This window comes from Harmonia axyridis, chromosome 1 (genome assembly GCF_914767665.1).
Source record: "Harmonia axyridis chromosome 1, icHarAxyr1.1, whole genome shotgun sequence".
NCBI lineage: Eukaryota > Metazoa > Arthropoda > Insecta > Coleoptera > Coccinellidae > Harmonia > Harmonia axyridis.
The window spans coordinates 62,698,149-62,716,567 of record NC_059501.1 but is presented as its reverse complement, the minus strand read 5'-3'; the positions used below and the strand labels follow the sequence as shown (position 1 = coordinate 62,716,567).

At 32.2% G+C, this 18,419-nt stretch overlaps 1 protein-coding gene and 2 long non-coding RNA genes across 5 annotated transcripts in view; 2 read left to right on the top strand and 1 right to left on the bottom strand.

Annotated features, from left to right (window-relative positions):
* Window positions 1–1,199: 1,199 nt before the first annotated feature.
* LOC123671124 lies at window positions 1,200–4,528 on the top strand. Its single transcript, XR_006746060.1, has 3 exons — window positions 1,200–1,709; window positions 2,020–3,358; window positions 4,241–4,528. It is a non-coding gene; the product is annotated as an uncharacterized LOC123671124 (long non-coding RNA).
* Window positions 4,240–18,419, bottom strand: part of LOC123671121 (tyrosine-protein kinase hopscotch) — a 55,621-nt gene continuing 41,441 nt past the window's right edge. For both annotated transcript variants that reach the window (XM_045604812.1, XM_045604811.1), the window contains 3 exons: window positions 18,244–18,413; window positions 17,880–18,062; window positions 4,240–6,873 (listed from right to left, as the gene is read on the bottom strand). In XM_045604812.1, coding sequence (XP_045460768.1) covers window positions 6,738–6,873; window positions 17,880–18,062; window positions 18,244–18,413 — 489 coding nt within the window. In that variant the 3' untranslated portion in view covers window positions 4,240–6,737. The remainder of the gene's footprint in view (window positions 6,874–17,879; window positions 18,063–18,243; window positions 18,414–18,419) is intronic.
* Window positions 9,774–12,907, top strand: LOC123671122. 2 transcript variants are annotated; one of them, XR_006746059.1, is made up of 3 exons: window positions 9,774–9,788; window positions 11,392–11,543; window positions 12,080–12,907. It is a non-coding gene; the product is annotated as an uncharacterized LOC123671122 (long non-coding RNA). The 2 variants fall into 2 exon arrangements; XR_006746058.1 differs by lacking the exon at window positions 9,774–9,788 and having other exon boundaries at window positions 9,795–11,543.

Below are 18,419 nucleotides of genomic sequence, written 5' to 3'. Positions count from 1 at the left end.
CTTTTTGAAAATTCGATGTACAGTGCATCCCATTTTGGGTGAGACAGCCAGGTTTCTCGCTTGTTATTTAAGATAGAGCCTTGCGGTTTTCACGTTCCTGTCCTACTTTTTCGTGAAACTCAAGTTGGTCTAATCAGATTTTGCATAACTGTTTCTGTTCAAGAGATACAGGTTGATTTTGGAAATTGATACTTTTCGGACCCCTCCTTTATCTCCGAAGTTATTAGAAATAATGCTGAGGTAAAAACTACGTCTGAATCAGAATTCTGCGTAGAATCCAGTGGCGTACTCGATATTTTTTTCGGGGTATGGTTTTGAAGATTCAACACAAACCTATATTTATTTTAATGGAACACCCTATATATCATTACTTCGTTGAATTCGTTATTTTTTCCCTTCAAAATGATGTATGATACTATGTAGGCAGGATGGTCAGAAATGTTAAAAAAAACACTAAAACATCAAATAATGATGATTTTTTGTAAATGGGCCATGAATTTTCTATGTTTCAATAAGAGGATTATTACTTTCGATTTTTAAAAGTAATAGGTCATTGATGATACAAACATCCTTGTTGTTATTATGGCTACTATGCATTTGGGAGCATTGTTTTATCAAGTAGGCATTGGAGGGAAAAAAACCAATCTGATCTAGCTGTCATCGCTAAGAATTATTGTTATTATTATTGATTCTTCTTTTATATGGGAAATCCATTGCCCATTACCAAAAAAACATAATTATTTGATGTTTTATTGTTTTTTTAACATTTCTGAACATCCTACCTACATAGTATCATACATCATTTTGAAGGGAAAAAAATAACGAATTCAACGTAGTAATGATATACATGGTGTTCCATTAGAAAAAATATAGGTTTGTGTTGAATCTTCAAAACCATACCCCGAAAAAAAAAAACTGAGTACGCCACTGGATTCTACGCAGAATTCTGATTCAGACGTAGTTTTTACCTCAGCATTATTTCTAATAACTTCGGAGATAAAGGAGGGGTCCGAAAAGTATCAATTTCCAAAATCACCCTGTATCTCTTGAACGGAAACAGTTATGCAAAATCTGATTGAACCAACTTGAGTTTCACGAAAAAGTAGGACAGGAACGTGAAAACCGCAAGGCTCTATCTTAAATAACAAGCGAGAAACCTGGCTGTCTCACCCAAAATGGGATGCACTGTACAGGGTGTTTCACAAGATGTGGAATTAAGAATATCATTTTCTCAGTCCGGACCTGCGTTATCGATAAGTCATTCGGTGCAAATATTAGGCATTAGCCTATATACTCATTCCCCTCAAATTTTCATGAAGATCCATGCAGGCGTTCAAAAGTTATGCCGATTGAAAGTTTTTTGATAAAATAAATAAAACAGCCTGTATCTTTTAATCGAATATATTTAGGACATATTTCGAACACTGATTCAGACTCGCCAAAATGTACAGCATCTGCCCTGAAAGCCTGTACAATCATTCGAGAAACACCCTGTATATGTTGAGCAAACTTGCAGAATGAAAAATTTCATGAGAGTCCTTTTCATCTTATTATATATGTATATAGGAAACAAGTCAAAATTGTCGAAAGTTGGGACACTGTCGATAATTGTGACATTAACTTCAATACCAGAAATATTTCGAATGAATTTAAAAAAAAACAACTGCAGAAAAAAGTTGACCTTAATTATTCTTAGTTGAATTTGTTGGGTATGTAGAGTTCATTTCAATGCCTATATTTAATTATTTGAAAATAATCAAGATATTTAACGTTTGTTTCCAATAAAAATAAAATTTACTCATTTGTATTTCTACAGCTGAATATATTTCAATAGAAATTATGTAGCTAATTATCCAATAATCTTTTTATCTTCAATTGAGTCATTTCGGTTCTAAGGAACAAATAATAAAGTAACTATGGTGGTGTGTTCATTTACTCTCGAAAAACTTTAGAACCGAAATTACTTTTCAATCTTACCTCAGAACCGAAATTGATTACATATTTTTATCGTATTTACAGTTTATTGGTTGCTATTTTTAACTATGACGATCATGCGATGCAATTACAACTGCGTATTAGAAGTTCTCGATTCCGGTGATTCCCCGTTTTATCGACATATCCAAGTAGAAAAGGAACCGCTGTTGTCAGTTTTCTATTTTACATAGAGAAATCCTATAATTGTTTTTATTGTGAGAATAAAATTTATGCACTATTGTAGATTATTCAGTATGAACAGGTGTAAAATTGGTGTCTTGAATTTGTATTTAATCAGTTCGAAATATTAAAATTGACCTCTTGTAAAGGTCTTGAAACTATTAAGTAATGAGTAATAATAACCCACGGTTACTGATTTTCGAAGAAATCTAGGCACATATAAAATGTTGCCCGAATAGGTATAAATTACTATATACATTTCTATTTATAAGATTCAAGCCTCACTTGATGGAAATTCATATTAATGGATAGAAATAAATATAAACACTTTTTAATTTCCACAGATTTTTCATTAATTCAACAATTGTTTCGCTGTCTAAGCGGCTTTATTAAGAAAATAGGTCACATCGCAAAGTGCGAAAAGTGCGATTCTATCAAATCTACATTTCTAAACGTTCTACCTAATGTTTTATAAGATGGTTACCTAATTGATATATCTTGTGTTTCTAATGAAAAAGATTGAAAATATGATTATCTAATATATCATTTATTGAATGAGATTTTTTTTTAATAGTATTTCGATTCAAGCATTATTAATTCACTTATATTGGAGGAGACTCTTTGGATATGTAAGTCATATCATGATGGATCTTACTGAGAGATCTAATTTTAGGGTTGTCGATTCACAATGCTGAGTTTTGGGTTGCTATATCTAAAAAGACGACGAATAAAAATTTAAATAATTATTTTCAAGAAGACTAGAAAATAATAGTAAAAGATTAAATCTATTAAATTCTGAATAAAAAAAGGTCTACACAGAAAAATTTCTTAATTATCATATCTGAATATATGTATTATTATTTATTTGTTGTGGTTAGCATAAATAATAAGGCACTCTCCCAATATATCGTTAAAAAAAAACTGAAGATATCCATTCCATTTTCAGTTTTTATCGCTAATGGATTCGTAATTATGTGAAAAATATATACCTAAATGGTGATTTTTGTGAAATTCTAACAACCAATTCTTACTTAATTTGAAAAACAAATCCCTTTCTGATCAGGTGCCTCAAACTTGGCAACAATGCTTACCCATATCGAAACCCTTATATATAGCGGTTCGTCAGGTTTTTGCATTCACTATTCAAGTATCGTTCGATTCGAACTTGCATTTTAGATAGTTGCAGAAGTTATATAGTTTTTGGGTAAGTGTTCCTTATTTGAAATATTGTAGTCTGATAAAATTTATCGATTCGATTTCACGTCAGTGCTTTCTCAATTTTTTTGTTATCTTTATTTTATTAGTTAAATAAGTGTTGAAATTTTCACAATTTATATTTATTCAAATGATGTAGAATTAATTATGAGATCAAAGGTTTTCCCTATTTTTATTAAGTAGGTATAAATGATTTGAATCGAGGAAAGGGTCCTGTAGTAGTGGATATTATATACCCATATGCAGGGTGAGCCTTTGATTTGTACATATATATTTCAACCTAATATTCCCGAAGTCAAAAGAAACATTTTTTTTTGCTATTTATCCCATTTAATTTTTTTCACTTAGTATAGCGGGCATTTTGATTTTGTCCGGACTTTGATTCAATTTTATGTTCGGAAAAGATTCATCATATTAATAAAAAAACTATATTCCGAAAATCATTTGCTTCGATTTCATTCCATTTGCGAGATATAACTAAAGAATACATTTTTTTTATTTATCTTTTCATCCGAACCGATTCGGAAAAAATGGTAAAGGAAAAAAGTGTTTCCTTTGACCACAGGAATCTTCGATTGAAATATATGACAAGTTCTTATTAAGTAGCTACACACAAAAAGAATTAAGATCAGAAAAATATTTGAAAAAAAGATATCATTAAGATTAAACACTAAACTAATTGAATAATTCTGTTCGCCAATGAGCTTTGCAACGTTTTTTAACGGTCATAATTCGTCTTCCTAGAACGAAATTTTAGAGAATAAATTACAGCCATTTAGCAAAATTATAGTTTCTTGAGGAAGCATGCACAACTGCTTTATGCCCACACTATCTATTTATGTACCACATCTGATGATATTTTCATTCATAGGAATCCAAAATGGTTCTTCTCACGTATGGTATTTGCCAAGCGGCTTGTGCAGGTCTTGTGGTTGCATGTTTCGGCGCAGCCGGATTTACATTTGGAACAGTACCAGGTGCAATAATTGCTGCTACTCCTGCTTTGGCCGCCTGTAATGCGGCATTTGCATCTTGTAGTGCAGCCTGTTCTCCACTCATATTGTCTCCCATTTAATTATGGAATCTTTTGCAAATGAGATTCCTTGTGTATTAACTTTATATTCATAATATATTGAAAATAAAGATATATATGAATATAGCTAACGTGCATCAATTCACCCAAAATATAAAATGAATAGTTTCATCAAGACCAAAGGATTATTATTATTTTTGATTACTTATCATCTACACGACCTTCATCTAGATTCCAGACTAGACTAAAGTAGTGTTCTTTCCAACTAGTCTAAAACTTGGAGGTAATCTGTGACTTCAACTCATCTAATCTAATGTACCTCACGAGCTAGGTTAGTTTTTAGTTTCATTCTTGGAATGAAATTGGGTAAACTAATCTCAAACTACAGAAAACGAAAGAACGGTGACATTAAAGTTCAGCTTTAGATGATTTGGATTAGTCTGGAAGAATGCTACTTATGTTAGTTCTGAAAAATAGAAAAAAAAATTAATTAATTAATTTCTCAAGAATTTGAGGATATACAGACGTTAATTTCATGTCGTTTCACAGTACCTAAACGTTTTTTAAATATCCAAAAAACGAATAAAGCAGGAGAAATTATTGACGAAAAGGCATTGAGATGGTGAGTCTGCCAGACTTTGATATTGTGAGAAATATAAAACTCAAAATGTTGTATGAGTCAGAAGCTTTTGGGCGCTGATTTATTCTTGCGTCAATTGTACTCTTGGAGACCACATAACTGCATATAGGTATGTATGTGGTTTTTAAGGGAGCAATTGGCGATTAAATAAACGAGGTTTCAGAAGCTCCTGAATTCCCTCATTGGGAATCTGTGTTTCTCTAGATTATTTTGCAGTTGAATGGAATGGAGATAAGAAACAAAAATACTTTGTTGGAGTATATATATTTTACAATTATAGTCATTTACAACTATTGCACTAAAATGGCACAAAAATTTTTCATGTCATGAAATTGGAGTTCATTCAATAAAAATTGAACAAATGTCAAATTTTAGTATAAGTCCAAATTCTCACAGACACTTTCAACATGGGTCAAAAAATTGGATTTCTTATAAAACTACAATAAATTGCATTTTGTAGTATAAAATTTAAGTTTTTACACATAATAATAAAACCAATCTGGAGAGATTCCTAGCTCCTCAATAATCATTCCAATAGTTATAAAATTTCTTCCAAAATATGAAACGTTCAATATCAATATATATTATCACAAAACATAACGTCTAGATAGTTTTCTGAAAATTATTGGAATAAGTATTATTCATTCTAATTGAAATTTTTTGAGTTTACAGTGGACCAAGTGTTTCAACAAAGTTCTACTATTTGCAATAAGTACATTCTCATCCATGGAATCTTTACATAAAGTTACTTTGTACTTTTTTATTTCTGAAGATGACATAATCAAAACGTATGTTAAGATTCCGTGGATAAGAGTATACTTATTCACTCACTACAACTTCAATTTGAAAGTCAAAATTATTTTAATTTAAGAGTTAATTGTTTATTCCAGACATTATGCATCCTTATTTATTTACGTTTAAATTCAAATATGCTGTAACAAAGGAAAAAATATTGAATTATGTTTTTAACATGGTCTTACATATTTTCGTTTTTTTTTTCATCCAATATTGTGATTTCATCACAATTTTGAGTTTCTAAGTAGAAATTGTTCCAATAATATTTCTAGAATATTCGCTTAAAACTAATTCAGTCTCTTGGAGTTTGAAAATATAAAACATTTGTCAACATAAAATTCTTTCCCCAACAAACAAGTTTCAGAAAATCCATAACTTCATGTGTATTAACAGTTTTGTACTTAATTTGAAATCACAATTATTTCGAAAAAATATCATTTTGATACAATAATAACAGTTTTGTCATAACTTCAATATTAAAAGTTCATGTTTAACTTTTACCAATTTAGCTTAATGTTGATTGAATTGAAAATACATGAAGATTGTAGTTAATTCAAGACATATTCAGACATTACAAGGAAATATCAAAATTAGTTTCAACAAAATATGTTGAATCTATTATCAACAAGATAAATTTTCTTTCAGTTCATCAGATGCATGACTGATTTTAGAATCTTTTAACTAGAAAAGCTTATGTGCGCTTGGCGTTAGTGGAGGAAATTATGTACACGAATTAAATTCAAACTGGGGAAAATTTTCGTGAAATCAGAATGATAAGAATCGAAAATGTAATCAGCACAGCCACCTAAAAATTAGAATCGTATAACAAGATGAGTTATCAAAATCTATCGTCAGATCTCGTTATAGGATGTTTCCGAAAGTGCAGCTAAGAGCGTACATTCAATATTGTGTTAAGAGATCCTCTGTTTCAGATATTAATTTTGAAAAAGACGGCCTCTCGTGGGGATCATTTTGCCAACAAGGATAAATAATCCTTATATGAACTGCTTGCGGGCACATAGGTGGACATGGAAACCTGTAAATAAAATATATTATTATATTGTAAACAACAAGAAGTCGTGAATAAATATCATCTCTACAAGGCGAGTTGCCCTAAAAGAGAAAAAACATTTATAGCATCCCGATGAAAGGGACAATATAGAACCGAAATATAGATGTTTATAATCAATAGTTGTTTTAATTGAATGGCCTACTTTGCCGAGAGCCCAATTGAAGTTAGTTTTGAATAAATACTAGAATTAGAATTAAAATAGTGTAGTTCGCATATTTTTTTTTAGTGATAATTTTGTATCTCATCATTTTGCCTGAATTAATCTTATATCTCAAATTTTGAATTCAATTCATAGAAAATTTAAATTGTCAGATTAGGTTTGAGTCAAAATCTTTCAGAGATAAAGCCATATGGTTTTTCTTCAATAATTCTAAAAATATCTATTTAACTAAAACTAAAATTTAGTACCATGTGAAAAATAGGGACCTGGAGATTCATACGAAATTTCATGAAAAACTACAGCAATTTTTAATTAAAAGAATTTTTGGCCTTAAATGCCTAACGCTGGTTGATTAGAATAATAATCCTAAGTTCAAAGAACATAGTAATAGACGATGTTAGTTAGGAAATCTCTCCCAACGAATCTTTATCTCATCCATACGTCTGCTGAGCCATTTGGCTCCGATTCTGGCTCAGAACAAGGGCAACAAGTAACAGGAAGGTACGTAAGCGTTACCGTTGTAGTAAATGTAAAAATGACCAGTTTTGGCTAAAACGATTAAGACTAGCAAGACAGAGAATGACACAACTGAGTCTGAAATTCCGATTTGAAAATGTGTTAAATTTGATTTTTTAAAATCCAGTTTAAAATTCTAGTTTCAATAGGATAAACATTTATTATTTCTAATTCACATTTTCTAATCGTTTTAGTCAAAAAATATGAAATATTTAAAGTTATGTTAAAATATGTTATCTTTCACAAATAAATACGTTTCGTTGTCAACGTTGGTCAAGATTTCTTGTTTTCTTGACAAGAAACAAAAATCACACGTGCAGAAAGTACCGAATGAGATGTGATTCGGTCATGAAAAACAGGAAGGAATTTCGACATATTGAATTAACATCAAAATAACCAGATTGGCGCTAAAAAACACGTGCACTTATTAGGGCTATATTCTAAGGTAGAAACTTAGGAACGATCGATTCATCCTCAGAATATAGATAGAAGGAACGGAAAGTAAACATTTGTGCTCGATCCCGAATAAAAGAGAGATGGAAGATGTTGCCAATCACAATCGAGCTGCCGATTGTGTGTGCTAGCCATATGCGTGGAGAATTCTGATTTGATTGTTGAATGCTTTATCAGGAATACTCTTCTCATTACTTCACAGTAGCTAAATCATTAAACTGAGAAAAACATTGACCCTTTTGAAGTACGAAAGAATTTTCATAAATAAATCACATTGAAAGCTATTTTTGAGCATGAATTGATAATTTCGAAATGAATGAAATTATGTTACGCTACTGCTAGAGTATCCCGTCAGACAAGGAGCGACGAATGTCAATAAATAAGTTTATTGAAGCGGAAAAAATATAACGAAAAACAGTTTCTGAAAATACAATTAATTCGTAAGGTACGCATCAATAAACAAATTACAACCCACACAAGTATATACTTGTTCGTGGGAGAATAATATAAAACGCATAAACTCCAAAAAAACAACTACCAATGAGTTCAGATAAAACAAATACAATATAAGTACAACAAAACAAATGTTCTAAACAAAGTTGACCCTGTTGAAAATTTTCCTCCAAAATTCATAATCTTGTGACTTGATCCATGTCTTTCTTCCTCTGGTGAAAAGTGTTCGAGAATTCACTGCCTTAAGTATGAAGGTAAGATGCTATATAAAACCGGTGCAAGGTAGGTAAAAGTTCTCAATCCCAATGTTTTTCCGACTTGCGGTCGCTGTACTGGATTTCCCCTGATCTCATAATGTCTAGGTATAATCTGTGGTCGCTCATATTGGTACAACAAAAGCGATCTTCCATGCTGAACACCTCAGCTTCTCTGTACAGAATATCAGTAGGGTATGTCATATTTTTCCTATACATTACTTTCAAAATCCATTTTTGTATAACCTCAAGGGGTCTACAATAAAAATCCGCCAGGCCGCCCCAACTCAAAATGCCATAATTAAAATGTGGTTCTACCAACGCGCAATATACTCGCCTGAGCTCTTTCATTTCAATTATATCTCTCAACATTCTGAACACAGGTAGCAGTTGTCGTAATTTTTTAACAATATAATCTGATTGAATTTCCCATCGTAAGTGATTATCAATGTGAACCCCCAAGTATTTAATGTCATCTGTTTTGAATATTTCAGTATTTCCCACCTTCAGACTTTAAAAATTTGGAAATTCCTTCTTCTTGCTTGTGAATAGCATGTATTTAGTTTTGTCATAATTTAAGGCGATTTCCATTTCTCTTATTAATGTTCTAAGTTCTAAGGGTTTATTGGTGCAATTTCAACTTCGCATGAAGGTGGTCAATTAAATACGTCTCGATTCCGGTAATTCCCCGTTTTATCGACATATCCAAGTTGTTCAGTCCAAACGATGTGGTGGAATAACTTTATTTCCGACCCTGTATAAATAATACATCGCGAAACCTCTGCAAGGGTCATATGGCGCCATATGGGGCTGGACAAAGATAAGCAAATATATAATATAGTTTATTAGTTACTTTAATTCTAATATTTCAAAGTGCAAACTAAATTGAAGTGTCGCCGAACAATCGTATCGTGGTGAGAACTGGTGGTCGACGGATGAGTGGTGAACCACGGGTGCAGAGAAGAAGAAGGCCTCTGGTGAGTTCAGCCCCAACAAAATATTCTACAGTCCACTAAAATAACCGAACACAAGTAGATAAGGTGGTAAGTTTTCAATTTTATTAAGATATAATCTATGCATGTTTTTTATTGTGAGAAACTATATTTAATCAATTTTTTTTACAATTTATGCAAGTTCAAGGTTGAGTGCTATATGGTATCAGAAGAATGAAAAGTACTACCAAAACTGAAGGAAATGATGTTACCTACCATCAGAAATATTTCATATTAATTTAAAAACAACTGCAGAAAAAAGTTGACCTTTATTATCGTTGAATCTGATAGGAATAATATTCATTTTAATGGTAATGTTTGATTACTTGCAAAATGATTCAGGAATTCAAGGTTTGTTTCCAATAAAAAGTAAATTTACTCCTTTGTCTTTCTCCTGCTAATCTGAAGAGGGTACTCCAGATAATCTGAAGAGTATTTAATAGATTCGGTCCTGATCCTTACTCGGCGAAAATTCATTATAAATAAAACAAAAATATTTGTTGTGCAAATTACTTTGTTTTTATTTTATTTTTAGTTTGAATAGGGTATGAGGGGTATTAATTGATGTACCTACAATTCAATTCGTAAAAATGGATTATTTTTCCATGAATATTTTTAGCAATATTAAGGAAAAAAGGATTGATTCATAGTTGTATTCGATTTTTGTATTCTACATAAAATTCAATTATCGAATAATATTTTTATCTTACAGCAGCTTGTTTGCTATTTTCAATTCTGACAAACACTTGATGCAATTTTTCAACTGAGCAATAAAGGACAACTCACTCAACTCCATGCGCCACGTTTCCGGTGATTCCCCGTTCTACATATTAAAATTGATAAGGTGGCGTTGTTGTCAGTTTTCAATTTTATCAAGAGAAATCCTTTAATTGTTGTTATTTTGAGAATGAGAAAATTATAAAGTATGAACAGGTGTGAAATTGGTATATTGAATTTGTATTTAAATCAGTTTGAAACATTAAATGGATTCCATCTGCCTTGAAACTACGCACGGTGCTTACGTACGGTAACTGGTTTTCGAAGAAATCCAGACACTTGGAAAGTTGGCCTTAAACAAATAAATTACAATCTACATTTTCAAACGTTCTGTTTAATATTGTATTAGGTGGTTAATTAATTGATATTTCTAGTGTTTCTAATGAAGAAAATTGAAAATGTGGTTATGTTTAACATAATTTTATTGAATGAGATTGTATTTTGATCCAAGCATTATTAATTCACTAATAGTCGATAATGCTCTTTGGATCTTGCTGAAAGATCGATATTTAAGGTTTGTCGATAAACATTACTAGGCTTTGGGTTGCTATAACTAAAAAGCAAAAAAATAAAAATTTAAATAATTATTTTTAAGAGAACTACAAAATAAAATCAAAAGATTGAATGAAAAAAGGCCTATACCGAAAAGTTTCATAGTTATGAAATCTGAATATATTATAAGGAATTTGTTGTGGGTAGCATAATAAATAGGCACTCTCCCAACGTATCGTTAAAAATAAACTGACGATATCTATTTAATTTTTAGTTTTATCGCTAACGGATTCGTTATTATGTAAAAAAATTATAAATGGTCAAATTTGTACAAATCAATCAACCTTTTCTGATGAATTCTAAAAACAAATCCCTTTCTTATCAGGATGCTCCAAACATGGCAACAATGCTTACCCATATATCGAAACATTCGAAACCCTTAAATACAGCAGTTCGTCAGGTTTTTGCATTCACTATTCAAGTATCGTTCGATTCGAACTTGCATTTCAAATAGTTTGTGAAGTTATATAATTTTCGGTAAGTTATCCCTCATATATGTTGTATATAATATTGTAGTCTGATAAATTATATCGATTCAATTTAATGAGTATTAGGTAGGTATATATGTGGTCTCCAAGGGTACAATTGGAATTGGAGCTTTAATGAAGAGCGCTCAAAAGCTCCTGATTCCACGTCAGTGCTTCCTCATTTTCTGATACCTCTATTGTTTAAGCCAAAGATTTGAAATGTTCCCAATTTATATTTGAATAATTAAAGAATTTATTATGACATCAAAGGCTCTTCCCATTGAATAATTCTGTTCGTCATTGCATCTTACATTGTTTCATCGATGTTAGGTAATGTGGGTGATAGGGTCGCTATGCAGATAATTTGAATCATCTGACTCTGATTTCCTTCAATGGCATAAAGAAGAAAATAAATCACAGAGATGTAGCAAAATTATAATTCCTGGGACAAGCATGCATAAGATAAATTTTTCAGAAAGATAAACTGATTTATGCCGACGCTATTGTAAATATTTATGTACCACTTCTGATAATTTTTTTTTACAGGTGTCCAAAATGGTTCTTCTCTCTTATGGTATTTGCCAAGCGGCTTGTGCAGGTCTTGTGGTTGCATGTTTCAGCGCAGCCGGATTTACAGTCCCAGGTGCAATCAGTGCTGCTACTCCTGCTTTGGCCGCCTGTAATACGGAATTTGCATCTTGTAGTGCAGCCTGTTTTCTCTACTCTTATTGGAAATGATGGAATCTTTTGCAAATAAGATTCCTTGTTTATCAAATTTATATATCCATAATATATTGATAATAAAATGAATTATATGGAGAAGATAAGTTCATCAATTCACCCAAAAATTGAAATGATTAATTTCATCAAGATCAAGTGATTATTCTTGATTACTTTTTATCTATACGGCATTCATCTAGATTTTAGACTAGACATTAAGTGCTTTTCACAGAGTGGAGCACCTCGAAGCAACACCGAGTCGTTCCACTCCTCATTTTTCCTGTTCCAGTAACCAGATCGACTTCAACTACCTTCCCCTTTCCCCTGAAGTGGGATAGTAAAATTAATTTCTGCCGAATAAATTTTTCATTACTAGTATGTTTGTACTCTCAAAAACGCCAATATCTTGAAATGGTTAGTTTTTCCGGATTCAAAGAAGAATACATTTTTTAATCAAAAATGCATAATTTTTCTGATTTCACCAATGGCATAAAAAATGGGGGAGAAAAATGACCATGATGCCCTTCTTGAAAGTCACTGGTGGCTACTGAAAATGTTATTTTTTAATTGAAAAATTTTGAAAATTGTGGAATAAAAATTAGTTTTAATTTTTCATATCCTGTATTTCTGCAATATTTGGGAGAAGAAATATTAGAAAAGTCGTAGTTATTTCTCAGGACCAATCTTCTGTTTCAATTGGGCATCATAATAATAATATAATAAAATAGAAACTACTGCAAGCATATCATTAAGGCCCAGTTTCACCAAACAGCACTTGATCCCAGATTGATTAAACTCCGCTTGTTACTAAAGCAGGTTTAACAGTGTTTTCTGTTTCACCATGCATCAACCCGTCCGAAGATGATCGCGATTAACCAAATCGCGATTAAATAGTCAAACCATTTGGCAACGTTGTGAACAAAAAGTTATATAGTGTTCTGTATCGTATTAGCAGTGATGACCACCATTGGCGCTAGGTGTCAAGTGTCATTCATTCATAACTCATAACATTTCAATTCATTTGTCATCTTGTAAACAAAAAACAAAGTTAATTTTTGCCGAAAATGTCGAGTGATGTGCTTCGAAATGTCGGAAACTTGCAGAAGTTAAAAAGAAATTATCCCATTTCACAAAACCACACATTCTGAAAAAAAAAACTATATCTATAAGTAATTTTATTAACTTATTCATTTTTATTAACAAGTTTAACTGCTTCTTAAATAATATTTTAATCGAACATATCAATAAATTATTATTTGCAATAAATTTCATAAAACACAAAAAAAAAAGTTTACGTGTATTTTAAATGGGAAATATTGAGCCTATACATACAGGGTGTTTCATCATAAACTGGACAAACATATATATTCGTGTAGAGGACATCGGGAGAATCATTTTTGCCTTATACAATATATCCCGTTTTCGACGCATAAGCGAGATACAGGGTGTTAAACGTCAATTTTGAGCAAGATTCTTATGGGTGTGTTCAGTTTTGTATAACACTCAAAGAAACGGTTTTTGGTCAAATCTCAGTATTTTTGGGTCCTCTATTCAAGAAAAGTTGATGAAATCCGAAAAAAGAATTACAAAATGGCGGAAAACCTGCAACGTTCCTAATTTTTTTTTCCGGTGGTCAAATTGAATTTTAGTTTCTGAATGAACACAATTTTCTAAGAATTTCTGTGCAAAAATTTTTTCAAAAATCGAACACAAATTTTTTTTTACATGTCTACAGCGATAAAAAAATTTCACCCGAAATGGATGAAATTTTGTACAATTGTACTCCTTCAATTATCAATCACGAATATGAAAACAGAATTGTAAAATATCAAACGGTTTCGTTACTACAGCCATTCAAATGTTTCGTTCAAACCTCCAAAAAAAATTTAGAATGGCTTCTTAGGGTCAAAATTATTAAATTATTGCTATTTCCAAAAATTCCGGATGCCAAAATGTATTTATACAAAAAATATTCGGTGAAACTTAGTTGGGAGTCGAACCCTCGATTCCAACGTAAGTATTAATGAAGAAATTAAGACAGTTCTAAGGATATTAATATTCGTTGCTAAGCAACGGAAGTTCGTAGCTCATAGAATTCTACTGGTTATTTGAATTTCACTGAATATAATTTCGCAAGTATCGTGACACGAATTTGTTAGAAAACGAAAATGAAATATTAACCGAATTTTTATTGTATAAATACATTTCAGCATCCGGAATTTTTGGAAATAGCAATAATTTAATAATTTTGACCCTAAGAAGCCATTCTAAATTTTTTTTGGAGGTTTGAACGAAACATTTGAATGGCTGTAGTAACGAAACCGTTTGATATTTTACAATTCTGTTTTCATATTCGTGATTGATAATTGAAGGAGTACAATTGTACAAAATTTCATCCATTTCGGGTGAAATTTTTTTATCGCTGTAGACATGTAATAAAAAATTTGTGTTCGATTTTTGAAAAAATTTTTGCACAGAAATTCTTAGAAAATTGTGTTCATTCAGAAACTAAAATTCAATTTGACCACCGGAAAAAAAAATTAGGAACGTTGCAGGTTTTCCGCCATTTTGTAATTCTTTTTTCGGATTTCATCAACTTTTCTGAATAGAGGACCCAAAAATACTGAGATTTGACCAAAAACCATTTCTTTGAGTGTTATACAAAACTGACCACACCCATAAGAATCTGGCTCAAAATTGACGTTCAACACCCTGTATCTCGCTTATGCGTCGAAAACGGGATATATTGTATAAGGCAAAAATGATTCTCCCGATGTCCTCTACACGAATATATATGTTTGTCCAGTTTATGATGAAACACCCTGTATAGCCATATTTTGATAAAATTGACCCAAAAATTAGAAATTTCCGGAAAAATAATTACATAGACAAGAGTTCCATACTGATAAATAATTATTAATCTCAACTTGAAAGGTTATAATCCTCCGATTAGTGCTAAATCGCGATTGATCGATTAAATGGCGCTTTGGAGTGTGGTGAAACGCTACGTTACATTAATCGTGATCTAAAGCCTCACTTAAGAGCCAAATCAAGATTAAAGCATTTGGTGAAACTGGGCCTAAGGATCGAGCTATTACTGACGATCGATGCCGATATGGGTGACCAATGAATGAGACAATCCAACGTAAAACAGTCCATCACAACTGACCAGATATACTTCTAGTCGATAAATATCAAAAGACAGCAATACTCATCGACGTTGCAGTACCAAATAACAACAACATTCATCAAAAAGGGATCGAAAAAATTTCAAAATATAGGGACCTCGAATTTAACTCAAAGAGGCAGTAGGGAATGATATCAACGAGAACTATTCCAATTATCATCTAAACAACTGGAGTAGTGCTCAAAAATCTCAAGAGAAATATCAAGCAATTAGGACTTAGTGAGTATATTTGTGATATAATGCAAAAAGCTGTTTTTTTAGGTACTCCAAGGACGGTGAGAAAATTCTTAGGAGGCAACGGACAAGTCCAAAGATCGGCGAGATCGCGTGTAAGAGAACCAGAAGTTGGACGAGAACCAGGAGGACCACAAGGATCGGACACGACCGAGCTCTACCCTTCTGATATTTTAAAAATCTGGCTGTGATTGAGTGAATGTTCCTCTTAGCGGGGAGTGAGAAGCCGACGGCGCGGCGAGGAGGTTTTTCTATCCTACGCGTATAGGCTAAAGTCGGGGGGATAATAATAGTTTCCAGACACCCTGTATATAGGTATACACTCTGATTGTATGTGTGCCGTATTCATTCACAGTAATCTTATAAAATATTAATGTTAAATGAAATAAAATAGTATCCCATTCAAGCAAATTAAATGGTTTTTTGGTACTCTGACAAATTAAAGATATTCTCCGAAATAGTTAGAACCAATGGGTGGAAGACCCAACTCTGGATGGTGGTGATGGAACCTGTTCTTATTTGAATCCTTAAGAGGGGTTCATACCACGTGGCATTCTCGTCATCTTTCAAATTTTTATAACTCCTCTCTCTTCAGCGTTTTTGAAATCCCACAAACGTTCTTCGGGTTTACCGTCTTTTTCTACCACATGCAAGAATTCAAAATACCTTTTTACGTCTTCATTTTAATTTAATAATAACCGGATTTTCAACCTTTAACAAGATCATTTGTGTAATATTCTCAAGTGGAAATTCATAAAAAAATAAATGTTTGTTCGGAAAGTTATATCATGCATATATTTATTCTTCAATAAAAATTCATCTGATTCGTTTTTTTTTTTCATTCCAAGAAAATTAATAAATAAGGACTTTCCGCAATTACGCACTTTTTGAAATGAAAAAGAGTGAAAACCTCATATAAATATTAGGCCAATTGAAAAGTCCTCGATCCGATGCACAGATGGCGGTGCTAGCATTAAATTCATATGATTTTTAGTTAGTACCAACCTTCAAACGATACTTGTCAAAATTTGACAGCAGTCCTACCATTAATTTGTGAGATATTGCGTTGTGAGTGTAGCTACTTTCGTTATTTGAAAAAAAAAGAAAAAAAAAAAGAATTTCGTGTGCCGATAAAATATTGCATTTTGAATGGAAAAAATACAGTTGAAGCAAAATCCTTGCTTGGTGAAGAGTTTCCGGGGTCTGCACTAGGAAAATCAACCATCATTGATTGGTATGTAAAGTTTAAACGTGGTGAAATGAGCACCGAAGACGGCGAACGCAGTGGACGCTCAAAAGAGACTGTCACCGACGAAAAATCAAAAAAGTATAATGACCGTAAATAATAATTTTGAATGACCGTAAAGTGAAGTTGATCGAGATAGCAGACATTGTGAAGATATCATCTGAACGTGTACATCATATCATTCACGAATATTTGTACATGAGAAAGCTGTGTGCAAAATGGGTGCCGCGCGAGCTTACAATCGATCAAAAGCAACAACGTGTTAATGATTCTGAGCAGTATTTGAAGCAGTTTAAGTGCAATAAACCTGAATTTTTGCGTCGATATGTGACAATGGATGAAACATGTCTCCAAAGCGAGGAAGAACACAACAGTCAGCTGGCGAGGTTATGTCATCAGTATCTGGGATGCGCAAGGTATTATATTCATTGATTACCTCCAAAAAGGCCAGACCATCAACAGCGATTATTATATAGCGTTTAAAGGATGAAAAAGTTAAAAATCGGCCTCATTTGAAGAAAAAAAAAGTGTTGTTTCATAAAGACAATGCATCGTGTCACAAATCAATGAAAACAATGGCACCGTATTCGCCAGATATGGCCCCAGCGACTTTTTCCTGTTCTCAGACCTCAAAAGAGTGCTCGCTGGAAAGAAATTTAGCGCCAATGAAGAAGTAATCGCCGAAACTGAGGCCTATTTTGAAGCGAAAGACAAATCTTACTACAAAAATTATATCGAAGATTGTTATAATCGCTGTATCGCCCTCGAAGGCAACTATATATGTTGAATAATAAAATCGAATTTTGCCAAAAAAATGTGGTGTACTATGGTATACCGGGGACTTTACAATTGGCCTGTTATGATATCTACTAGCGTCAAATAAAGCGTACTAATGTTGAACTGATCACTGAAACTATATGGAACCCTCTTAATGATATTAAAAAAAAAAAACATCTCACCTTGCTCCAGTGGCCAAAGCATTAAGAAGTATTTCTTGTTCTTGCCCCTTCTGTTCCACATCATCCATATTAGCTAATTTCGGTTCTTCCCCACAATTGAACATTTCACACATTGTTACTCCGAAGGACCATACGTCTGATCTTACAGAAAACTTTCCGTCCCTCAAACTTTCTGGAGCATACCTTAAATTTTACATAATTTATATGGAATTCTTATTATATATATAATTTTGATTTAATTTTCTACGAGACAACCCAACGCTACTATGTAAAAAATTATGCAGCATCTACTCAAATTGACTGCATCAAATGAACTGAGTTCATATATTTTTAGAAAGAGAAACAATAAAATTGTCCAACTTACCATTTTATAGGCAATTCTCTATTTGTCTTTAATATGTAGTATTCGTTAGTACCTATTGCCTGAGCAAGACCAAAATCTGAAATTTTTATGTGATTTTCATCCACCACAAGTATATTTCTGGCTGCAAGATCTCTATGGACAATATTTTTTTGGCCGAGGTAATGCATTCCCTGAAA